This window comes from Cibotium barometz, chromosome 30, assembly GCF_041138505.1.
Source record: "Cibotium barometz isolate CiBa-2024 chromosome 30, ASM4113850v1, whole genome shotgun sequence".
Lineage (NCBI taxonomy): Eukaryota > Viridiplantae > Streptophyta > Polypodiopsida > Cyatheales > Cibotiaceae > Cibotium > Cibotium barometz.
The window spans coordinates 45,443,951-45,470,575 of NC_141075.1; the positions used below are offsets into that span (position 1 = coordinate 45,443,951).

The 26,625-nt window shown below is 43.3% G+C and overlaps 1 protein-coding gene across 1 annotated transcript in view; it reads right to left on the reverse strand.

The window, feature by feature from the left end:
- The window catches only part of LOC147621548 (uncharacterized), a 72,590-nt gene that overhangs the window by 5,784 nt on the left and 40,181 nt on the right, over positions 1–26,625 (reverse strand). Inside the window, exons 7-13 of the mRNA XM_086824317.1 lie at positions 7,220–7,297; positions 6,997–7,062; positions 6,705–6,807; positions 6,562–6,626; positions 6,379–6,460; positions 6,052–6,123; positions 5,904–5,981 (exon numbers count right to left, since the gene is read on the reverse strand). Of these exons, the coding sequence (XP_086680443.1) occupies positions 5,904–5,981; positions 6,052–6,123; positions 6,379–6,460; positions 6,562–6,626; positions 6,705–6,807; positions 6,997–7,062; positions 7,220–7,297 (544 nt within the window). The remainder of the gene's footprint in view (positions 1–5,903; positions 5,982–6,051; positions 6,124–6,378; positions 6,461–6,561; positions 6,627–6,704; positions 6,808–6,996; positions 7,063–7,219; positions 7,298–26,625) is intronic.

Sequence of the window (26,625 nt, forward strand, 5' to 3'; positions counted from 1 at the left end):
CCAACAGCCTGAGCATATGTAGTGGCATCAAAGGAAATACTGTCATCTTGTAGTGACAGTTTCATCCCAGGCTCCATAGGAGTACTAATAGGCTTGCAATCCTGAAATTTAAACTTCTCCAGAAGTTTAGCAACATACCGTGATTGCAACAACCCAATGCCTCTGTTATCCTGCACAAACTGTATGCCCAAATAGTAGTGTATAAGCCCCAAGTCAGACATGTCAAATGTCTGTTGCAGTATCTCTTTAAAAGCTACAATTTTGTCATCATTTGATCCCATGAGCAAGAGATCATCCACATAAAGACTGATGACCGGCAGATCTGTCTGTTCTTTCTTTACATACAGAGTGGCTTCTGATGGACTGTTCACAAATCCCTGAGTGAGTAGGAAAGCATCTATTTTTGCATACCAAGCTCGTGGAGCTTGTTTCAAACCATACAAGGCCTTTTTCAGCCTGCATACTTTCCCCTCATGACCATGTTCTGCAAAACCCATGGGCTGATATAGATAAACTTCCTCCTCGAGGTCCCCATGTAGGAATGCAGTCTTTATGTCCAACTGGTGAACAACCCAACCACGATGTGCAGCCAAATAAAATGACACACCTAAGTGTCGACATACGGGATGTAGGAGCAAATGTCTCCTCATAATCAATGCCCTTTTTTTGTGCATAGCCCTTTGCAACTAGACGGGCTTTGTACCTGTCAATGGATCCATCTGCATGTCTTTTCAACTTATAGACCCACTTAGTACCAATTGCTTTCTTGCCTTTGGGCAGATCAACCAAATCCCATGTTTGATTTCTTTTAATAGAATCAAGCTCATCCTGCATGGCTTTGTTCCAATGCACATTATCTCGTGCATCCACAAATGAATCAGGCTCATCATCATCCTGTAAACTGGCTGCCATAACCAGATTCAAATCCATGATGTGTGCATGCTCATTGGTCCGTGTCTCTCTACGAGTACGACCAGCAAGAGGACCCTCTAAATGGCTGTCCTGTAATGTCCTCAAATACCATCTAGGTATGTGTCTAACCTGTGGTGCCTGCTGCCCCATATTTGGTTCAGCTTCTGGCTCAATTTGCTGCTGAATTTCTGCACCACCTTCATCATTTGCTGGCTGTCCTGTACCCTCATGAGTTGGTTCACCAACTGTGGAATGAAACTCCATAGGTAGTAGACCTTCAAACACATCATTTTCAGCCTGATTTGCATCATAACCAGCCATGGATATTTCTGATTTTTCATCAAAAATCACATCCCGACTAGTGAATATCTTCCTGGATAGTGGGTCATATAATCGGTAGCCCTTGCTCTCATGGCTATACCCAACAAAAATGCATTTTGTGGCTTTATCATCCAACTTCCTCCTCAACTCTTTGGGTATGTGTGCATATGCAAGACACCCAGAGATACGAAAATGTGATACCGAAGGCTTGCGGCCATGCCAAGCCTCAAAAGGAGTAATGGAAACCAGTGCCTTTGTGGGACATCGATTCAAAATATAACAAGCACACATGACAGCTTCCACCCAAAAGATATGTGGTAGCCTTTTTGCCTTTAGCATACATCTGGCCATCTCCATGAGTGACCGATTCTTCCTTTCTGCAACCCCATTCTGCTGTGGAGTATAAGGAGTAGTATACTGATGTTTTATACCTCTACTCCCAAGAAAGGAATTCAACATGTGTGACATATATTCCCCCCCTCGGTCAGAACGGAGAGTCTTAACCTTGCATCTTGACTCTGTCTCAGCAAGTGCTACAAAGGCCAAAAATGCATCATATACCTGTGATTTCTGTGTCAAAGGATAGACCCAACATATACGAGAGAAGTCATCAATAAATGTTGCAAAATAGAAGCAACCACCTAATGACTTCGTCTGCATGGGACCACAAAGATCACTGTGTATAAGCTACAACTTTGCAGTTGCTCGTAGAGCCTGATCACGTGGGAAGGAAAACCTATGCATTTTTCCCAAAATACATCCTTCACAAATGTGATCTGGAGGCTTCTCCATGAAAGGTAGATCTGTAAACATGTTATGTCGCTGCATAAGCATAAGACTACCAAAATTTACATGCCCCATGCGAGCATGCCATAACTCCGCATCAACCATAGCTGGAGGAAGAGTGAATGCATTATAAGCAGACTGATCCACTGGCTGAAATGCATCCAACTGATAAAGTCCATGACATAATGTACCAGTAAGCATCAAGGTCAAAGCATTAGCTTTGTCTCTGACCATGCATTTATCATCATCAAAGTGGACTTGCATACCACAATGTACTAAAGAAGAAATGGACAACAAATTCGTCTTTATCCCTGGTACATATAAGGCATCTGTAAGGCGGAGAATGGAGCCATCAATGGCTGTGAGCTGAATCTCCCCAATGCCACGAACTAGATATGAAGCATTGTTGGCACACTGAACAGTTTTGCCAACAGGGGCAAGGCCAACATGACTAAACAAATCCCTGTGAGATGTGATATGCTTTGACGCACCACTATCAAAATACCAAGTACATGCATGCTCTGTCATACTGAGTGCCTGTGAAGACCAAGAGGCATCATAGCTGCATGTATAAAAACAGTAATTCCTGTCCTCAACAAAAGAAGCAGTCTCTGGAGGAGCTTTAGAAGCATCATTAACAGACATCCCAGCTTCCTTTGCCTTCTCTTTGGCAATCCTCTTCCTACATTCAGTGATGTAGTGACCTGGCTTCTTACAGTAATGACATTTGCTCTTCTTCTTGGGCTGTCCATCACCTTTCTTGGTATCCTGAGAAGAACCACCATCACCTGAATTCTGATTTGAACTCTTTGGCTGAGTTTTTCCTTTCCCCTTTTGACCTGTAGTAAATGCTTGTTCAGCACTTGTATTCATATTCATATTCTTCCTCATTTGCTCTTCTTGTAGCAAGAGAGCAACAAGTTCCTGATACTTGAGGGGTTCAACAGCATTCCTCATGCTGAGGTTCAAAGAGGTATGAAAAGCCAAGTAAGATCTTGGCAAAGAGTGCAAGATGGTGGACACAAGCTGTGTCTCAGGAATAATCTCATCCACATTGATGAGTTGCTCTCTCAAATCCTGCAGCTTGTTTAAGTGGCTAGACATATCATCTCCTTCATTCATTTTCTGATTTTCCAGCTCTCTTTTCAAAAATGAGATCCGAGCCTCATTACGAGCAGCATACATCTGCTCCAAAGTCACCCATGCATTCTGTGAAGAGCCAGCTGAACGAATATGAGGTATAATAGACCTCTGTACTGACAATGCAATGAGTGACAAAGCTTGTGCATCCCTGGCATCCCATGTCTTCTGAGCATTTGTTCTTTGAACAGGCAATGGCTGACCTGGAGCCTGTACCTGTTGTCCTCGTCCACGAGCACCCCCTTGGGGAGGAGTCTCTGGAGCCAATGGACCTGGACGTTGTTCATCACCACTAACAAAATCCCAAAGACCTTTTGCCACAAGCACATTTTTCAGCATAAAACTCCACAAGGAGTAGTTCGTGCCGTCCAATTTGTCTTCCTTAGACAAATACGTGAATACATCACTCTGCTGTTGATTTGCCATTATGCCTATGCACAATGTTGTACCTGTGTATCAAAAAACACAATAGCAAGAACCCTGAAAACAACTGTACTCCACTGAATACAGTTCACCCAAATATGCCTGCACTCTCAATCCTCTGAATGTGCAGCTCAATGCACCAATGACTGAGTAGAGCAGCAAAAATGGCGTACACAATGCCAAAATGCCCCAAAAATGCCCAAATTTACTGCATCCAAAACTGTGCAAAAAGCCTGTGACTTCTTTGCAAGAAAGTCTGAATGTAGTGCCTGTAGATTTTCACAGAGAAAATAGAATTGCCCAAAAAACAAAATTTGTAATGCTTACCACAGTTGTACTAAGTAGGTTGAATATATGCAGGTACAGTCCACCAAATGAATAAGTACAGTTGACTGTACTGTGCAGGTACAGTCGACTTGTGCTGTACAGAACAAAAGGCGGCTGCAAATGTTTACTGTGTTGAGCGGGCAGGGCGACCAGGTACAGCTGGTGCAGTTGACTGTTGACTGTATGCAGGAAGGCACGTACAGTACGAGGGGCTCTGACAGATGCAGTCGGCGTTGACAGCTGACTGGTGCAGTCGGCGCTGATAGGTACAGTCGGCGCTGACAGGTGCTGTACAGGCTGGTACAGTACGATACCAGTGGAAGGCGGCGCTGATGACAGGAACTGAAGCTGCAATACGGCGGCGAACAGGTACGGCAGCTGCAGGCGAAGCTGTATAGGCTGTACGGGTACTATAGACGGCGCACAGTGTACGGGCAGATGTACGGATAGTGCAGTACGGACAGTAACAGAAGGCGACTGTGTACAAGCTGGGCAATGGCAGGCCAACACAGCTCTGATACCAAATGAAGGCCAATGGAGAGTTAGGGTTAGGGTTTAGAGATGCTGCAAACAGGCGTGGAGAGCAACAGAGAGAGAACACGACTTCAGTGTATTCAGTTGATAAAAATGTGAAGTACAATAGCCACATAATAAGTGACCTAAAGAGAGGTGTTCACATGTCCGGCCATAAAATGTGCCGGGTGGACCAAAACACCTATAAACTGCTTATAAGTGAAACTAAGCTAAACTGGGGAAAAAACCTCCACTAACTGAAGTAAAAAGTGCCCCAGTAATCTACTGATGATCACTAGCACTCCTCTGGGTGCATACACAGCATAAAACCCAACATTTCTCATGTTCGTGATAAAGCAAGTCAACCACTTCTTCATCCTCATCATTCTTCTATGAAGACTCCAGTTCAAGAAGGGCTCTATTCTTTGGTCTCACCTCACTTGTTACATATTCAAAGCTTGGAGCAAAGGAGGATCCTACTGGAGACCATTCGTGTTCCTGTGGCTTGACATCTTTCATCACTCTACAACATGAGTTCCGGATTGGGCCCGTATAGACTAACATGACTCCTTTCCATTGAGGGAGGGTTTGTTGGGAAAATTCAACGTAAAAGTAGTATATATATATGTTGTGTGTGTGTGTGTGTGTGTGTGTATGTCTTGTGGGAACAACCCCTTGTACAGAATGTGTGCTTTAGTGTAAAGGTGACACCTCTCTTGGACATTTGGCGCTCTATGTTGACGTGTCATATGTGGTGGCAACACATGCTTGCATCTTGTAAAGAGGTCTAACCTATATAAAGATCTACAATCTAATGTTAAATTAATAAGCTTGACAAGATGTAGCCTCCCATGCATTCAGTTTTTAGTTAGGCTTAATGTCTTTTCTGCTTTCTCTTGATTAGCCCCAATTTAATGTTAATAGGGAGCAGATCCTGATATACTTGTCCGTAGGGAGAGATGTTTGCTTCAGGATACCCCCCAGTTATGATACACGGGGTGAGGTTGACCAGGGTTGCATTTAAACTGCTCAGATGGTGCACATGGGGCATTTGGAGAGGGGGGGCCAGTCAGACATGCAACCAATCAGCACGTTGGCTTGTCAAGTGCAAATATCCAAGACCTGCAGAAAAATAAGCTGACCAGCTGCTGGTCAGACACTTGCTGTAATGTGGGCGCTATAAGAACGCCCAGCACCACTGTCCGTGCTTCTTTCTCAGGGGAAGGTGCAGGGACATAACTTTGACCATGTACTGTAAATCAGAACTCAGCATCCAAATGCTTTATTCCACATTTCAGCTTGCTGTCTTGAGGCTTCAAACTTGGTTTGCTGTTGTAGCATTAAAAGTGCTATTTTTCTATTTCTTCAAGAAAATTATGGGCTATTTCTTTGCTTTTGACACCCAATCCCATCCCTATGCAACAGAAAATTTTGTTTCAAAAAACCCTAGTCTTGAAAACATAGAAGTATAGATAACCTGCCTTGAAGCCACCTAAAGCCAGCGTGAGATCGCATGGAAGAGGAGCCTCAATACCCAAAAGCTTTCCCATTTTACAAACCTGCATCATATTTTTGAAGTCTTCAACACATCAATTTCAACCCAAAGCTAAACAAGCATGCCAAAATTACCTTATCGATACCAACTTTGACACTAAGTTTAACAATCGGTACATTCAAGGATTCGAGAAGTGATTCTTCCACCTGCACGACCAATGACCATGCTACCAGATTGAAAAAGGCTCTATAAGACTAACATGATCAAACTAAGATACCAGATTGAAAAAATATCTATAAGACTGACGAACACAGTCAAACTAAGACCCACTTCTACCAGGACATCATTTAACCAGTGCATTCAAACTAAGACCCAATTCTACCAGGACATTATTTAACCACTGCATTTACCGGCATTTTATGAAGAACAATCAAACATGTGTCACCATAAGTAGGCAATACCTTCTCTGTAAATTTCTCATCAAAATTTTTCAGGGAGTCTGCCATGGTGTAAGGCTCATCCACAACCATGTCCTTTCGATCTCTGCATAACAGAGTATGTTTACCTTAAGAAGCATTGTACTAGATAAAAGGGCATGAACCTAGACAAGCAAACAATCTTTAAATTCTGATATAAGCACATACATTCCTTCTACCAATGCAGTGAGATATACAACTGGCTTAAATGTTGACCCTGGAGGCCGATAAGCCTGGACATAGACAGGTCAGTAACCAAACCAGATGTTAGGTAAACATTTCTTATCGACAAAACCATCAAAAATCATTACCTGTGTGCTCCGGTTAAAACTGCTCTCAAAGTAGTCCCTACCACCAACTAGTACACGCACAGCTCCATTGGAAGGATCTAATGCAATCATGGCCGCTTCTAGCCTTGTAATGCCCAAAGCAGCAAAAAATGGAGCCGCAGTAAACCCCAATAAAAATACCACAGCTAGCAGTCAAATTCCAGAAATACCAGAAAGCCTTATAAACAAACTGGCTCCTCTATACCTTACATCTCGATCTCTAGCTACAAAAAGACCAAAGCTATGCTTCATTGTTGATCAAGAAAAGTCTTACCTAGCTCCCATTGCTACCTTCAACTCCTGCTGTAAATTATGGAGGGACAATTGCAAAGCATGTTCACTGCACTAGTCATACACAACATTAAACCTTGGCAAGCTTACACGTGATTAAGAACGTCATCTCCATTACACCAATTATCTACATATGGAGCCTTCCATCAAGTGAGAAAAATATAAGAATCATGTGGGAAGATAAGAAAGCCCATGTTGCCACCAACCTTGCAGAAAATTTGTTTTCAATCCTGGCAACAGCTTGTTCTACCAATTTTAATGGAGTATCCTGGTCCAAACCTTGCCTGTACAATGTTGTGATGAGAATGACACTGATTTTAAAAAAAGACTCTCACTTCGAATAAAAAAACTTTATTCTACGGCTTTTTGTGACACTTCATAATTTCGTATAAATATTTTTTTGGAAATTCATGATGTAGGAAATGTGTAGAATGCTTTGTTAGGACATCTAACGTGTTTTGACAAAATTTTGTGCTACAGGAATTGTTTTGGTTTTGGTCATTTTCAAGTAGTTACCATTTTCCTAGGTGAGTTTTGATTAGGTTAGAGGTAGAATTAGGAGAAGTTTTCTATGAGAGAGTTTTTCCATTTTGTACATAGAACAACTTTGCTCAAGTGAAAATTTTGTGATTCACATTATTTCACATCCGTTTGGTGACTCCAAAATGGTCTTTGAGTGGTTTTGTGCTTAAAATGTGCCTAGGTTTTCGTGTCGAGACATTGCAGGTCTTAAACAGAGGTCAAAGACAAAGATTTAGCCTCAGACACACAAATACAAAGTCGAAGAGGAAGATAGAATGTTGGAGATGAGCTATTGAGCATCCTCATCGGGTCACCGAGGCACGAGTGGCGTGCCATGATAAAGGGCTGTTTTCCCAGTGGAAAAAAAAAACATTATCTCAAGACTCATGGGAATGATGATCGCGTGTGAAGGAGACTTCCCGAACACACTTTTTCCAAAAAAGGGTTACATCGCCAAAAATATGGCATGCGGTTCGAGAAAGCTCAATAAAGGGCTACTTTTGGTGTCATGTGCATGAAAGATGCCATGGGCATTCTCAGGTGCTGGTCCAGAAGAGGCAGCTAGATAAAGAGTATGAACCAAATAGAGTTAGGATTTTGAGCACAAGGTGCAGATGAGGTAGTAGCTTGGACTTGGAGCCAAGGCTTGAATTGGCATTGGAAAGCATGGAAGGTGCTGTCGGCTGCCTACAGGACCAGTCGATTGTACCACAAAGCCAGGCGGCTGAGAACTCACCATGACATAGCAAGAATATCATTTGGCGCAGCTTTTATGGAATTATGTGCCCAATCGGCTGGCTGACTGCTCGGCCAGCACTCCAAGGTTACAAGAGGCCTATATAAGGCATAGGGTGCTCATTGTGTTGGGTATTCAATCCTTTAGGGATTGGATCCTTAGGGTCCTAGAGTAGGACAAGATTTTGGGTGTATATCACCTTTTGTACAAGGCAGCCTATGGCTGTAGTGAAGGTACCTTTTTGTACCATATTAATATACTGAATTTCCAGCATCTCTCTCTCTCTCTACTCTCTCTTCATATCTGCGTTTTGCATCAGCATGTTTCTAGGAGTGTTTAGGGCTGAAAGAAGACTCCCAGAGCTTCCGCGTGTTACATTGGTATCAGAGCATCAGGCTCAGCAAAGCTAAACACTGAATCAATCCCATATGATGGTGTACAGGTCCAAGGTACAGGAAAGTACACGGATACAAAGCCCAAGGCAAGGAGCACAAAATCGGGAAGAGCTCCCAGGAGGTTTGTTGGTGGTGTTCTACAAAGCCAGAGGGGATGGCAGTTCTGTGAGCCAGATAGGTTCTCGGGCAGCGGTCCCAAGGGAGGTTTATCCTCCAAAGGGTGATGTGAGTGTGCCAGACTCATTTCTCAGGAATGAAGACCAAGACAGTGTTTAGAGTCAGGGCAAGAATGGATTGGGGACTAGATGGAACAGATGCATAGATCTTATTCTGAGACACAGTGGTTTTGGAGACCGGGCCGGCCTTTCAGAGAAAAGGGTTTGCCAGGGATGGATGGATGACAGAGGGACTTCAGAAAAAGATTGGGATGATGGCAGTCATCCAAGAACAGGTTGGAATCCCGTCATCAAGTTTAGCAGAGGGGGATGTCATGTGCATGAAAGATGCCATGGACATTCTCAGGTGCTGGTCCAGAAGAGGCAGCCAGATAAAGAGTATGAACCAAATAGAGTTAGGATTTTGAGCACAAGGTGCAGATGAGGTAGTAGCTTGGACTTGGAGCCAGGGCTTGAATTGGCATTGGAAAGCATGGAAGGTGCTGTCGGCTGCCTACAGGACCAGTCGGTTGTACCAGAAAGCCAGGCGGCTCACCATGACATAGCAAGAATATCATTTGGCGCAGCTTTTATGGAATTATGTACCCAGCCGACTGCTGGTCGGCCAACACTCCAAGGTTACAAGAGGCCTATATAAGGCATAGGGTGCTCATTGTGTTGGGTATTCAGTCCTTTAGGGATTGGATCCTTAGGGTCCTAGAGTAGGACAAGATTTTGGGTGTATACCACCTTTTGTACAAGGCAGCCTATGGCTGTAGTGGAGGTACCTTTTTGTACCATATTAATATACTGCATTTCCAGCATCTCTCTCTCTCTACTCTCTCTTCATATCTGCGTTTTGCATCAGCATGTTTCTAGGAGTGTTTAGGGCTAAAAGAAGACTCCCAAAGCTTCCGCGTGTTACATTTGGCTTTCCGCAAAAAGAAGAGAAATACATAGAAAACCGAAGAAGATTGAGAGTGCGTGTAGTGAGAGTTTTTCATGAGTGAGAGTGCGAGTGAGATAGCTCGGGGGTGGTCGAGTGGTTCGAGCTCTACACAAGAGTCCTCCTCTTGATATCTATTGTATGAAAAACAGATATAATCAAAGATTCTATAGTCTCTATTTGTGCAAGTTCTATATTTCTTGAATTGTATTGTGATATTTGAGCCGAAGCCTCTCAAAGGTATCAGAGTAGTCGCATCCTTGATCGTGCTTAAAAGATGATTAATAATAACGCAATTCAGCAAAGGTTGGCCGAGCAAGCTCAGCTTAATGAACGATTGACCGTAGAATTAAACAAAGCTAAAAGAAAATATAGTAGCCGGCTCTTCAAATCAGAATGAGAGTGATTCGGGTATTGCAAGAATTTATGTAGAGATTCCTCCTAATCATAAATCAGAAATTCAAAAGAGAGCTAAAGCACAAGAAGATGTGGCCGAATCTGTCCTAATGCACGTTTTCAAGAAAGCAAAACGCTTGAAATTTGATGGTAAAAAGAAGACAAGAGAAGGGCTTGAGGCTTGGCTTAAAGAATTGGAGGATTTCTTTGCCCTTCGAGAATTCAATGAGGAGGAAAAGGCTAAAATTGCCTCGCTGCAATTGCGCGGAGTCGCGAAATTATGGTGGAAGTCCCATGTACAGATTCGAGAGAGACCAAACGAGCCAATTACCTAGGCTGAATTCTGAGCCGCTGCAGAGAAGAGGTATTGTTCTCCTCATTACTATATGGAAAAGAAGAAGGAATTTTACAATTTCATGCAGGTTCAAGAGAGAAAACACGATCTTTCTATTGATGAGTATAAGGAGAAATTCCTTCGTTTGCACAAGTATGCACCTGAAGTCTCGGGTGAGGTTCTTACTCACAAATTTGTAGAGGGCTTGAAGGAGGACCTTCTTTACATTATAAAGAGAACAGGATCGCAAGATTTCCTAGATGTTGTATCCAAAGCTGAGAATTTTGAAAGGATGGAAGCATACAATCAACGAAAGGCTACAAAATCAAGATTAATTCCAACTGGCCATAGTCCTCAAGGTTTTCAAAACTCAGGTATTCCACGTAGACCTGAATTTTCTAACAATTCCAAGTTTCAAGGAGGACGTGATATGTAGCAAAAAGATAGAAATTATAATAGTGGGAAAAACCAAGGATCTGCACGCTATAATCAGCAGGGTAGGCAGAATCTAAATTTCCTAAATTCTGGAAATCAGAATCAGTCCAATAACCAAAACGCTGGGAATCAAAAGAACCAAAAACCAGCAACATGGCAGAATGATCCCCGTTCATTGAGCGAGCAAGGAGACTCGGGTTGTGTTTTAGATGTAGAGAGTAGGGACATCACACATTTGAGTGCCCGAACAAAGCTAAATTCAATTTCAAAACTGGACCAAAGATGCAAGTGAAGTTTACTGAGATGGATCCGACGATTAAGGAAGGAGCAGAACAAGGTGAGTTGCCTAAACCTATAATAAAATGTATGGTTTCTTCTGCATCTCATGCACATGCTTCAGTGATAAGAGTAAAAGGAAAGATTAACAATCGGGATGTTCATTTTTTAGTTGACTCGGGTAGCACTCATTGCCTTATTTCTCCAAAACTTGTGAAATCACAACACTTAAAATTAAGAAATCAAGTAAAGAGTCCTGTCCAACTTGCCAATGGGAAAACTCACTACACCCAAGGGTTCTTGGAAAACTTATCTTTCACCTTAGCGGGAAGAAAGTGTAAGGAAGACTTCTATGCCATCGAGATGGGTAAGTGTGATGCAATAATTGGGATGGATTGATTAGTCTCCAATAAAGCCCTCATTAACTATGTGGATAGGATTGTGAGTTTTGCTAGTGGGGAGGGAGAAACCCAAGTTATTCAGGGAGAGGAGAGAAATAGTGAGGTCTTTCTAATTTCAACCATGAAACTTTTGAGAGGGATTAGACAAGGGTGTGAGACATTCTTAATCTTTGCCGATGAGCTTAAGGAAGAGACAGAGAAAGAAGACCATCCTGAGTATATAAAGAAACTCCTCGATGAATATCGTGATGTTTTTCCAGATGACCTACCTGGGATGCCTCCTCCTAGAGATTTAGATCATCCCATAGAGGTAGAACCAAGAACCCAACCTTACTCTAGGACACCCTATAGGTTTAATGCGGATGAGTTGAGAGAGCTGAAGCTTCAGTTGGATGACTTGACGCAAAAGGGTTTCATCAGACCTAGTGTTTCTCCTTGGGGTAGTCCAGTTTTGTTTCAAAGGAAAAAGGATGGGACATGTAGACTTTGCATTGACTGTAGGGGGTTGAATAGGCAGACCATTAAGAATAAGTACCCTTTACCTCACATGGTGGGTCCTCTGTCTTTACCAAGATTGACTTGCGATATGGATACCATCAAATTCGCATCAAAGAAGCGGACATTCCTAAGACTGCATTTAGGACTCGGTATGGGCATTAAGAGTTCATTGTTCTTCCTTTCGGATTGACTAATGCACCTACTACTTTCATGTGTTTGATGAATAATGTGTTTCGTGAATATTTGGATGATTTCATTCTTGTATTCTTAGACGATATTTTTGTATATCCAAAGAATGGAAAAGATCATGAAATTCATCTTAGAAAAACACTTCAAAAGTTACGTGATCACAAGTTGTATGGAAAGATGAGCAAGTGTTTCTTTGCTAAGGACAAGATTGTGTATTTAGGACGTGTCATTTCTAAGGAAGATATCCACATAGATCCCGAGAAGATTAAAGTGATTATGGAATGGCCTAGACCCACGCGTGTGACAGATGTGAGGAGCTTCATAGGATTGGGACAATTCGAGAGACACATTAGAGACTTTTCCAAGATAGCTTCTCCATTGACCAATCTGACCAAACAAGAAAAAAAGTTCAAGTGGGATGAAAGGTGCCTAGTAGCTTTTGACACAATAAAAGCTAAGGTTGCTGAGAACTGTATTTTAAAAATATAAGAAATGGAGAAACCTTTTGTAGTAACTTGTGATGCTAGTGGAACACAAATTGGGTGTGTTCTCTCTCAAGATGGACGAGTAGTAGAATATGAGTCAAGGAAGCTTAGGAGCCATGAAGAGAAGTATCCTACCCATGACCTTGAGTTGGCCGCAGTTGTGCATGCCCTTAAGCATTGGAGACATTTCCTACTTGGTATTAAGTTTGAACTTCGGACTGATAATCAAAGTTGAAAATATCTATTCATGTCATGAGAATATATTTTAAGTCCTCTAGAAAAATATTATTTATCCCCTCTTGAGTAATTTGGGGACACCTAGATTACTCTTGCGTCATGCCGGCTAGGTTAATATCGTGGGTGACACCACTATAAATATTAATACGTGCGGTATATGACGTATGTTTGAGGCCACCTATGATTATTTCAGTTAGGTTTGTATGGCAGGGTGATTCCTGGGGTACTTACGCTTGGTAGTCATGAGTTGGTGATGATTTGTACCTGTTTAATATTTGTGGGATTAATTTAAATAATTAATTAGGCTTATATTTTCAGGTGATGAAGACTATGGGAATTGAAGAGTTTACTTTGGAAGAAATGTCTTGGTTCATCACATTTCATTTTTGGCAAGCATAGTAGCTTGTAACCTTATCAAATGATTTTTCCATTTTGAACTTTAGGAAAGATACATTTAGTTATGTGGAATTTATTAAAGCCTATGGCTTTACCCTAGTCCCAATTTGACACTCTATTTTTGTTAAAGAAGAGTGCCATGCTCTCTAAAAAGCACATCTTGTATATTTTGGGGGCTATGGCCTAATTTTGGTGAAAAGGAAAGCTAATAAAGAAATACTCTTGTGTGGGAAGAGGCCACGCACAAGAGGGGGGAAGATTGCACCCAATATGGTCTTTTTGGAGCTAAGTATTTTTGTTTAAGTGTTTAATTTTTCAATTGATTTGATTTAGTTGAAGCTTACAAGTGTCTATGGACTTCATTACTGGCTTTCCTACTACTTCCAGTCATCATGACATGATTTGGACAATAGTGGACCGATTTAGTAAGCAAGCCTATTTCATTCCATGTAAAAAGACACTAACTTCTCAGCAAGCCGCGAACATATTTGTTAAGCAAATTTTTGTTCATCATGGTCTACCCAAAGTGATAGTTTCTGATAGAGATTCTAAATTTTGTAGTCACTTTTGGGTTGCTCTTTTCTCAAACTTAGGCACTAAGTTAGATTTTTCCACGGCTTTCCATCCGGAATCGAATGGACAAACCGAAGTTACAAATAGCACTATCTTAGATATGCTTAGAGCCTATGTTTCCCAGCAACCTAGTGCATGGGATAAGTACATACACCTACTCCAATTTGCTTATAATAATACTCCTCATACTGCTACTGGTCGAGCACCATTTGAGATTATCTATGGAAGAGCATTGCCTATTCCGGCTACTAGACTCTCTCATAAGATTGAAGCAACCGACCAATATGTTAGAGACTTTGATCGCATTCTATCTGAAGTACGTGATTGTATTGCAAAAGCTCAAGAGAAGTATACATCTCAAGCAAATAGAAAACGCAAAGATTTTTCATTTCAAGAAGGTAATTATGTTCTTTTGAGAATTGAAAAGCGTCAATTAAAGAGTGTGGAAAAATTCCCTGCAATGAAGCTAGCGCCTAGATATTATGGGCCATTTAAAATCCTCAAAAAGATTAATGATGTGGCCTATAGACTAGAGCTTCCATCTAATTGGAATATCCATAATTCTTTTCATATCCATCTCTTGAAACCTTTTCGAGGAACACTTCCTACTCACCCAACATATGAGGAACCACCTCTTATTGAAGGAGAGGAAGAAGTATTAGTTCCTGATGCTATCATTGACCAAGAGATAACAACAACAAGGACAGGTAATCAATACTTCAAGTATCTTTTGACTTTCAAGAATCATCCACAAGAAGATGCTAAATGGATGCCTGAGAAATTTTTCCGAGTTTACCCTGAAATTCTTCATTCTTTTCAAACCCAGCAAATCCGCAATTGAGGACAATTGCAAACTCAAGCAAGAGGGATGTCATGAGAATATATTTTAAGTCCTCTAGAAAAATATTATTTATCCCCTCTTGAGTAATTTGGGGACGCCTAGATTACTCTTGCGTCATGCCGGCTAGGTTAATATCGTGGATGACACCACTATAAATATTAATACGTGCGGTATATGATGTATGTTTGAGGCCACCTATGATTATTTCAGTTAGGTTTGTATGGCAGGGTGATTCCTGGGGTACTTACGCCTGGTAGTCATGAGTTGGTGATGATTTGTGCCTGTTTAATATTTGTGGGATTAATTTAATAATTAATTGGGCTTATATTTTCAGGTGATGAAGACTATGGGAATTGAAGAGTTTACTTTGGAAGAAATGTCTTGGTTCATCACATTTCATTTTTGGCAAGCATAGTAGCTTGTAACCTTATCAAATGATTTTTCCATTTTGAACTTTAGGAAAGATACATTTATTTATGTGGAATTTATTAAAGCCTATGGCTTTACCCTAGTCCCAATTTGACACTCTATTTTTGTTAAAGAAGAGTGCCGTGCTCTCTAAAAAGCACATCTTGTATATTTTGGGAGCTATGGCCTAATTTTGGTGAAAAAGAAAGCTAATAAAGAAATACTCTTGTGTGGGGAGAGGCCACGCACAAGAGGGGGGAAGATTGCACCCAATATGGTCTATGAGCTAAGTATTTTTAATTTTGTTTAAGTGTTTAAATTCCAATTGATTTGATTTAGTTGAAGCTTACAAGCAATGGTTTTATGATTGAATTAATTCTCTACTTTTCCACAATCAATTCCTAGAATAAGATTCCGGTTGCAATTCACTCAACCTTTGTTGAACAATAGGCAAAGGAGGTGGATGGACCTCCCATGCGAGTATGATTTTGAGATCAAGTACATTGAGGGTAAGGAGAACAAAGTGACTGATGCTTTGAGTAGGCGACCCTTGATTAATTCCTTGACTGTCGTTCGTTCGAACATAATGGAAAACATTAGAGCTGAAATTGAGAGAGATCCCTTTTATGTAAGCATCCTAGAGAGAATTGCCAAGACTCCATCTGAAAGGGTTGAGGGAAAATATCATTTGGTCAAGGGGAACTTATACTATAATGAGAGACTTTGTGTGCCTAGTGAATCATCTTTTAACGCCAAAATTCTTCATGATTGTCATGATGCACCATTTTTTGGACACATTGGATATAACAAAACGTCCAGTAAGGTCCGAAAAGCTTTCTTTTGGCCTGGTTTGAAGAGTGATGTCTAACGTTATATTAGAGAGTGTTTGCATTGTCAGCAAGTGAAGATTGAACAACATAGAATGCCAGGTCAAATGCAACCTTTAGACATTCCTTTTAGGAAGTGGGAATCAATTTCAATGGACTTTATCACTAAATTGCCCACTGCTAGAGGAGGATATGACACTATCTTTGTAGTTGTCGATAGTTTGACGAAGATGGCTTATTTCTTCCCTGTGAAGAAGACAGATGATGCTCTTGAGGTAGCCAAGTTGTTTGTGAAAGTAATTTTTCGTTTGCATGGTATACCTCAAAGTAGTGTCTGATAGGGATTCAAAGTCCATATCTAATTTTTGGCAAGCCACATTCAGAGCCATTGGTATTGAGCTTAGAATGAGCACGGCATTTCTTCCTCAAATAGATGGGGAAACTAAGAGAGTAATTCGAGTGTTAGAGGATATTCTTAGAATGTATGTCAATGAAAAGCAAATGAATTGGATTGAATTCTTACCTTTAGTCGAGTTTGCTTACGATAGTTCATGGCATAGCTCCATCTAAATGACACCTTTCGAGGCCATTTATAGACACAACTGTTATACACCGGTGAACTTTTCAGACCCAGAGAACCGAGTTGAGGTTTCTAAAGAGATGCTTGAGAGGAGCATATTGTTCTTAATAAGACTTAGCGATATGGATCAGTACAACAAGGCTTCCGAGCATGCAACATTGGTTATCAGAGCATTTAGGCTCAGCAACTAAGCATAGTCCCAAGGAGGTGCACAAATCCAGCAAAAGAATGCAGCAGGGTAGCAGATGGAGTGGTTTGCAACAGGCAAAGTTAGAGGAAAGCATTCTCTGAGGTATGTACTTAGAACTACTACATCATTAAGCTTTCAGATCAATTACAAAGACCTAGCAACAGATATGATACCAATGTTGCATGCGTGGAAGCCTTGTTGTACTGATCCACAACCCTAAGACTGATTAAGAGCAAGATGTTGATTTAAGCATGATTAAGACAAAGGAGAGAGAGAAGAAGAGAGATAGTCGGTGTTAGGGTTTTTCTTGTATTTAATATGGTACAAAAAGGTTGTTGAATGAATGTCATGACGTAGGCCCTTGGTCAGCCCATAGGAGTGACCTCTTGCCCCTTCTACATACTTGAGGATGACTTCTACTTATGAAAATGATGAATGAATGAATGTAATTGATGAATGATGACTTCCTGCTTATATATATATATATATATGCTTAGAGAAGTTGGTCAGCCACCAACAGCAATATATATATATATGCTTAGAGAAGTTGGTCAGCCACCAACTGCTGCTGTTGGCTAATTCATGGACAAATATTCAAGGATTAAATCCCATTAAATGATGTGCTTTGCCTTCAATGCTGCCCACACTGTTTGACCTTCAATCATGTGTTGGTTGCATGCTGCGTAGGTACCTGCTGGCTACCGGCAACTGCCTAATGGCTGTCGACAAGACACCAATGCCCTCCAGATGCTTGTGATGCTTGTGATGATATTACTGATGATACTAATACCGATGCTGATGCTGATGATTCTGATGTTGATGATACTGCTAATGATGCTCTAAATGTTGTCTAACTGATGTTTTAACTGATGACCAAATCAAGGATTATGATGCTCCTACTGGAGATTAGCCATGGCCCATGGCATATGCATGCACGTGACACACATATCCAACGAGCAGCCCAAAGCTGACAAAATTATTGGGTTATTGTGTGAACACACTTAGTTGGACATTATTATTAGGATTGGTAGAGTTGGTAGCCAACTCACCAACACTAGACACCATAAATAGGAGTCTAGGCTTTCGTCATATTCATTCAATGATCGGTCAGTCATCATTGAGTCATTGAGAATTTAGGAGCAGCAGTGCTACCATTGAGTATCTCTATTCAGCATTGTAATATTGTATATACTTCATGTTAGTAATACATGGTAGATTAGGTCATCTCACGCTTCTGCATGCACCCATGTTACTATAGAGAATCCATCGTGCGGGGTATACAAGAGAATACTCACAAGAAGTAGGATCTTTCACAGCATAAAACTTTAAAACTCAAATTGCACAACAGCAGAGATAGAGAAGAATATTGTATCATGTATCTCCTTGCGGAGGCCTTCCAACTGTTTTTCATGATGGTTTAGGACCCTGCCAATAGCTTCTTTTGCTCGACCAACGCCTTCTTGGTGTTGTCCTCCTCACTCTTGATGTATGCCCCCAACTCTTGTAGGTTCATCCTAGCTATTTCCCCCTAGTTGCTGCCTAAGGAGTCTGTGCAGGTTGGGTGGGACAACAGAGGTGGAGGGGCGACAACACCACCACTCTATGCACAAGAGAACAGAGGGCCAACAGCAACACCAACGCAATCAGCAAGAGGCGCGCACGTAGCAAGGGACAATGGAAAGAGATTGCACAACACAATGATGAATGAATTATGATAATACTTCCACCATGCACATTGCTTTTATAGGCATCAACCCTCATCTTTTGACCTAGACCTTAATAAGGGTTGTTCACACCGTAAGGGGATATTCGCACAAAAGCACACACTACTAGACTCCGAAATACCCAACAAAGCCCCCTTCGCAGTGATGGCAGTAATGTCTCGATAGCCTTCAATAGTCCCTATACTCCAACACCAGCAAAGAAACAAGACATGTTCTCTCCTTCAAACTCAAAGCCTAGTAACCATGGCTCAGAGGCCAAAGAGCATGGCTCAAAAGGCCCAGAGACTCAACTATCATGGCTCAGAGGCTTAACAAGCATGGTTTTTGCGTAAGACTCGAAGGTTAGGTCTTGCCTCGGGAGACAAAGGCAGCCTACATCATCATACCAAAGCAACCCCCCCTCGCTCTAAGCAAGGTAAAGAGGGAATAATGAAGCATTCCAAAAAGAAACCAAAAAGTACTCAGATTTTGGAGGACATCCCGAGCAGAGAACCCTTGACTCAAATAAAAAAGGACTAGAAAGCTCAATCATAATCTTCCTCTTTAAGAGAAACATTAGTCATGATAGTGAGGGCTTTTTCTTCAGTTGATGCAGATGCTTCATCTTCATCTTCTAGATCCTGCACCACATTAGCATGGTCCTTCAATTGCTTTTTTGGCTATCTTCTTAAAACGCATGTCTTCTGTATGTCCAAGCCTTTTGCGATAGGTGCACTTGATGTTCCTTCTTTCTTGTTTGCCTTTCATCCTGGAGAGGAAGCCTTTCTCTGACTCAAGTGATACTTCAACCAGCTCTTTAAGATTGCGGTCTTCATCGATAATAACTGCTTCCCCTAGTGTAGAATAATGCATAATCTCCTCTGACAGACAAGTGTATGGCGAGGCTCCTGTCTCCTCCTCCTGTGGCATGTTCTCTGTAATGACATAGGAGGATCCTGATGGAGAAAAGTAACATAGAGCTATGTATATAACCCTGTCCTGTGAGAGCTGTAAGCTGATCCACATGTATCTGGCCTCTGGATCCTGTGCTACCACTCTCAGTCTCCCCTGTAGCTCCCGTCTGAATAGAACTGCTACTCCCCCCGACCCTCTCGAGGTACCCTGGCGTGTGGTCCTCCTGTATGCTAACTCCCACTGGAATCCCTCTACTCGAGGTAGCCCTCTCTCTGGGCTCTAATGTGTCTCTGTCAGAAGTATGATGTCTCTCCCCACCATAACATGCTCCAGTCATCCAGGCTGCACCCATAGTGAACCATTACAATTCCATACTGCCATGTGTATCTCTGTCAGTGGCCTGGTCTGTGTCCCATAGGCCCCAAACCGCTAATCCATGGGCCGGCCATCAATGATGACCCGACCATCTCGATAGAAGGCCTTCTTGCCTTCTCTCCTCGCGTGTAAGACTCGTGGCATGCAAGCTCTCCTATGCTCAAGCTGCATCCTCGTGAGATCATCATCCAAGAAAATAGGAGCTCCCTCTAAACCCCGTAGTATGACCCTCTTCCTCATGAAGGTGACCCTCTCCATCTCTCCTACAAACTGTAGGATGAGGGCTCGCTTGCGTGTTGAGTCTTCCCGGCTCTCCATGCTTTGGTGAAGGGGAGAGGGTGCTCTTCCTTGTAGCCGAGCTTCATGCATAGAAGCTGTCCATCTTTCTTGGGAGTGGAGTCGGGTGTCTCGGCTATACCTGTGACTCGAATGTTGAGGCGGCGGGCATGCCTCATCTTCTCCTCCTCAATGGTGGTGTGAATGATTTGGTGTTCTTCCCTTTGAGTCTCCTCCCTCACTTCTTTACGGATGTTCTTCTTCACCACCTCAACCCATCCTGACTGCTTGGCTTCGAGTTTTCCCTCCATGTCCTTTGTGATCTCCTTGGAGATCTCCTTTGATGGCCGTGAGAGTGTTGTCATTGATCTCCCCTTCTTCCTTCTCAGTATTCCTGATGGCTACCATTTCCACTTTCAATGCACTCACCTCCTCCTTGAGTGCTGTGTTCTCTTGTTCGATGTTCGTGATCCGTGCTTCAAGAGCCATGATGTGCCGGTGTAGTTTGTTCTCCACCTCATTGAGGTTGGAATCGGATGTCTTCTTGTTCTCCTTGATTAGTGCCTTCATTGCCGTCTCGAGGGCCTCGAGTTTCTCTTGGAGACTCGGGGCCATTCCTCCAGATCACTCTGCAGTCCTTCCCACAGGCAGGGAGGAGAGAGAGAGAGAGAGAGTTATGTTGCTGCCTTGGGGGCCTGAGCAAGGGTGGGTGGGAAAAGGGAGCCGGCCACCGCAGTGAACAGCGAACAGAAGGCGCAGTCGGTGGGCGGCGAAGAGAGAGAGAGAGAGGGCGAACAGTGAAGGAGACTGGACCAATGTGATCTCGCCCTCCACTGGGCTTCCACCAAGGGGACTGGACCAATGTGATCTCGCCTTGACGTTGGCGGTCCGGCTTATGGAGAAGAGACCAAGGCCTTCTCCAACCAAGGCCTTCTCCAACCAAGAGTCACACCTTCATTCAAATATTGCACCACACTTGTGCCCGTTAGTTGACCGCGTTTCTAGCTAACGTTCCTTGTCATTGCAAACGACACCCTATTCGATCAAGGTATGAATAAATCCCCGTGTCTGCGTGCTCGTTTGGGCACGAAGTGAATTCGTTAGCCGTAGACACCGATAGTTGGTTGAGCCCCGAAGTGCAGTCCCGAAGGGCAGTCCCAACTGCCGTAGACATCGATAGTTGGTTGAGTCCCGAAGGGTTGGCAGATAAGTCCCTCCCAGGATTACCCCGAAGGGTCCGCAGAGCGGCAGCCTACTAAATAGTTCGTACAGTTCTTCGAGGAGGAAATGAATCTATCCCTACATCCCAACTACGAATAAGAATCAATCGTTGAACGGGCATCAATGATTCGAAGATTATCGTAGAATAAGAATCAATCTGAGAAAACGAGACGTAGGATGATCCGCCTTGCCGATGGCCGTTCCGCTTACGGTTATTGGCGAGAGCCAATAACCAACCAAGAGATCATCATCAACAGGTTTCATTTCCGTTAAGCAGAAATTGACCAAAAAACCGAGTTTGATCCTGGCTCAGAATGAATGCTAGCAATATGCTTAACACATGCAAGTCGAACGTTGTTTTCGCCCCGAGTCTATAGAACAGTTGAAAACAAAGTGGCGAACGGGTGCGTAACGCGTGGGAATCTGCCAAACAGTTTGGGCTGAATCCCAAAGAAACGAAAGCAAAAAAGCTTCGATAAAGCTAAAAAGCGCTGTTTGATGAGCCTGCGTAGTATTAGGTAGTTGGTTGGGTAAAGGCTGACCAAGCCGCAGATGCTTAGCTGATCTTTTCGGACGATCAGCCACACTGGGACTGAGACACGGCCCAGACTCCGTAGGGAGGGAGCAATGGGGAATATTGGACAATGGGCGAAAGCCCGATCCAGCAATATCGCGTGAGTGAGTGAAAAACGTCGCTAACGTGAGGAAGGGCAATGCCGCTTGTAAAGCTCTTTCATCGAGTGCGCGATTATGACAAGACTCGAAGAAGAAGCCCCAGCTAACTCCGCTCTGAAGGGTATCCCTCTCCTGAATGGAATGAGGTAAAGGAACGCCTGCCGCGCTTACCTCGTACTTTCCTCGTCTTCCGGGGTTCGGGAAAGCGGCCAGGAGCTAAGAAAGCAGCAAGCGCTTTATCCTCCTTTCTCCGGGCCAGAGGGGGTCTCCCGAGGAAGGGATCCTTCGGGTCCCGAAGGGAGACCCGACCCAAGCGCTTTCCCCGTGCAATTTCTTGAAAAAAAAAGCCTCATGCTTTGTTTTCGAGGGGTACAGAGAAATACAATTACGTTCCACTACAGGTTCTAGCTCTGAAGAAGCAAATCTACCATAAATCAAGGCAAGCAAAGAGGTCTCGTATCGCCCCCGGAAACCCTACTCGCTACGGAGGATCGGGAAATCCATTCCACCCGGATGGGATCTGATAGTACAATGCCGTCAGTCGCGGAATGCTGCAGTATTATCATATTCGTGATAATTTTCACTTGGAGGACAGAGAGAAAGAAAGAAAGCTATTTTAAGCGTCTACTAAAGACCCAATGGGCTTATGAAACCAAAGTGAGACAATAATGTCCATGGCATATCTCATCATGGAATAGAAAATAAAATAGCTATCTCACTGAGGTGATACAAAACTGTCCATGGAATCTCATCATGGAATACCAAGGACGTGGAACATGAGAGGAGCATCAGCCCCCAATAGATGGTATAACACTCTCCAAAATATCAAGCATGGGGCTAATGAGCATGAGCATCTGCCACCCTATTGGGGGCATAAAGATTGAGGAAACCCACAATGGTGCCTGAATCCAGTACTAATGGGAGAAGCTGCTCACTAACTAAGATGCACAGGCCCCCTTGGTTCCCCTCGAGGCCAAAAGCAAGCGACCAAAAGGTGTGGCTCCGCCCGGGCAAGAATTTCCCGCAACTACAAGTATGTCCTACCAAAAGATGATGTTCCCGAAGGAAAAGAATATCCACTAAGCCTCCAACCCTGGCTCTCTGAAGCTCTCCTGATGAAGGGTCCCCCCTTTGGATATGAAAGCAAGGGCAACCCACAATGAATGTTTCAAGAGATGATCCACATTGCTAGGGCTGGGCCAAGTGAGGTCTTCTTGGCACACCCTTAGCTCGGAAGACAGTTTGGAGGGGTATTAATCATAGTTTGTCCCAGGCCTGAGGTGAGTCACGTGGGCGCTGATCCTACCTTCCATGAAGACCTACTCTATTGTTGCCCTGTTATTTGCATACTCCGGGCTCCATCCATCGCAATAGAGGTAATGGTATGTCGGTGTAAGGGGCACGACCACTGAGACATGTAGGAAGATGAAGGGGATCACTTCTAGGCTCGAGGGGTCAAGTGTCATCCCTGGTGGCACCCTAACCCTCCTAGCTCCATGTGAGCTAGAGGTCAAAAGTGAGAGACATCAAGAAGGTGCCCGTCTCCAATGTGGTGAGACTCGAGAGAGTGCGTCTGCCTGAGATTGGACAGTGGAGGATGCCAACTCACCCACTCTCGCCACATGTGACACTGGGGGGGGGGGGGGGGGGGGGGGGAGAAGACCACCGACCCACTGTCGGGGGTGGCGTATCGAAAATGTAAGGTCACAGAGACTCGGAGCGGGGCCATAGTCTCCGAGAACTTGCTCACATCCACCGGAAGGAACCTCAAGAACCCATTATCCACTAGCTCCCACATGACACAAAGCTGGCCGCAAAGTGACTCTGTAGGGCCACCATTGGAGAAATAGCAATCGTCATCGCCACAGTGTCAAAGAACTGATGGATCAAGCAGTGCACTAAGCCAGACTTGTCACATGTACCCTGCACTAGAGTGCTATGCAACACACTGGCTCTACATCAATGCAACATTCATCAGTAGGATTTTACCGTTTTAGGAATATTTGTCGTATGCCATGGCCCCATTGTGAGCCCCAATCCGGGACATGTCAGGCACGAGCTACGTAGGTCAATGTCCACAACCATAGAGAGTCTGCATGTGTCAGTCCTCTTACCCACTTGGAGAATTCATCAGATAGGGCATGTAGAAGTCAAACCTTAGCAGTAGATTTTCAGTAGTTGCATGTAGTTGCATGGTTGACATGCCTATGGGCCCGCCAAAGGCAAACCCATAGCATGGCCAGCCCATAAGGGACAGTATCCAGGCCATATGAGGCATAGGCAGCCAGTCGGCAGCCTATACCTGCAGTCGGCCAGCATTGAATGCTCAAGGGCAGCAGTCGGCCATCACCAGAGACCACCAACAGCAAGTCGGCCAGCTTGGGTGAGTCGGCCAGGACTAAAATCTGCAACAAATGATTAGCGCAGCATTTAATGCTGTAAAATCAGCATTTTCAGGTCCAAATTAGAAAGGCCGACAGTACTTCCCTGGACCGATCAGCATCCCTAATGCATATATAAGCAACGCTTACTATTCAGAATTATTCATCCATTCCACAAATCAGTTCTAGCAGTTATCAGCAGGTCAAGTGTGCCTACAGCCACCGGCTCCCTCGTGCATACTTTCAGCAACATTCCCAAGTCTTCCACGAAGAGCATCTTCAGTATTCAGCCACCATATATGCATCCCTCAATTTTGGGATTGCATAGTGGTCATTGAAGAGAAATTCAAAGGAGCTTGGACAGTATCTGGATCAGCCTGCATTCGGTCTACTTCGTCCTTGCGTTTGGCATTCCTCACTCATCATTCATATTCATTGTAAAAGTTCTCCAAATAAATATAAGTAAATACTCCTGCTTGCAAGGGGGGCCCTTTAGTGGGTAAATTGGGACCCAATACTACATTAACTTCTATCTGCTTTCTCTCTCTCAAAGTGGAATTGCACACTCACGGGTATAAACAAGGCTTTGTTGCACGTTACAACGATCAACCTATTGCATGCTACAAGCCTATTGGTGCGGGGAGGATTATGCATGGCAGGGGGGCCAATGGACATGAGGAGGAAAGGTGCGAAAGGGGGGGTGTGGGGAGGGAGGGATCGCCTGCTCAAGATCCTAGGGAAATGGAATCTATGCATAGGAAACTAGGATCTCCTGTGGGATGCGGGGGCAGTCGTGCCATCAAAATCTTGGTCCTGTGCTAAATGCTCATGATGGTTTACCAGTAGCACATCATTCAAGCTCAAATCTGATTTCAATCTTTGCCAATCATTGTAATTACTCATTCATCGATAATATACAACAAAAGTAGGTTGGGTGAAGAGTCTCTCTCTTCCCTTTCTCTACTTCTTTGTGTCATCATTGCACATGTGATTAGTGTTTAATCCTCATTATCTATGCTTTTGCATTGTAGTCGTGTCACATTGATATTAAGCATCTAGGTCAATCCTAGGTAGTGTATGTGCATGCAACAAAATTAGGGTTTGCATTTTTGCATCCGCAATCAACTTTGTGCATGTGCATTAGGTTTTCCTACATAGATCTTGCATGTATCATTAGTTTTGCATGCAGATGAGTCAAGTTTAGGTCTTAGTAGTTGATCACCTCATCACATCTTTTCTTGATGGCCACGGAGAACCAATTGGCAAAGATTAAGAGGGAGATCCAAGCATGCAGAGACCAAGGACAAAGGTACGAAAGTCCAAAATTCACCAGAGATTGAAGCTCAGCATGAGAGTTTCCAAAGATACCGGAGAGCTTCAAGGACTAGAAGTGGATCGAGAGACAATTTCCTCAAAAGTAAGGAGTGTAGATTGGTAGAAGATCTTGAGAAGGTGCCAACGTGAATAAATGACCATGGATGATTAGTAGATTCCCGACGAGGAGGCACTATCGCCAACCATTCACGATGAGACAAGTGCTATAAAAGTTTACGTGGTAGCAAAGGAGTTTCTCATGTCAGTAGAGAATCAATTGGCAAAGACACTAGAAGAAGTGCCAATAGTTCTTTCAGTAGGAGCAACAATGAAAGAGAAGCCAAAGGATGGAAGATGAGCCTATTGTTGGACCAAGCCAAGGATGGAGCAAAGGTGCATCGGTCCCAATGCTACAAGTTTGGCAAGAGGGTCACATGCACATCTTAATCCGGTGCCACATAGACATGATTAGTTCTTGCAGTCGCCTAAGAGGCAAAGTTAGAGGCCGTATATGGGTAGATTAGGGCAGTTTTGACAGCCCTATGGGTGCCCAAGACATGCATGAATGGTTGGGACATATATTGGGCACAATAGGACATGTTTAATGACATTTTAAATGACTTTTTGGGACCTAGCTGGCCAACTAGCATACAGCATGCCATCAAATTCCCTATATAAAGAAAGGTCATGGGTTGTTTGTAGGTATTCATAGTAGGTGAGGTAAAGAGTCTCTCTCTTCCCTTTCTCTCTAATTCTCTCCGTCATCATTGCGCATTTGATTAGCAGCATTAACCTCTGTTAGTTAGTGGTAATCATCATTAATTACGCTTCCGCATAGTAATCATATTACATGTATGTAATTGAACCCACATGTATCTCGCATGTGCATCTTTTTGCACTCTTGAGAGCATCTTGCTTTAATGTGCTTTAAG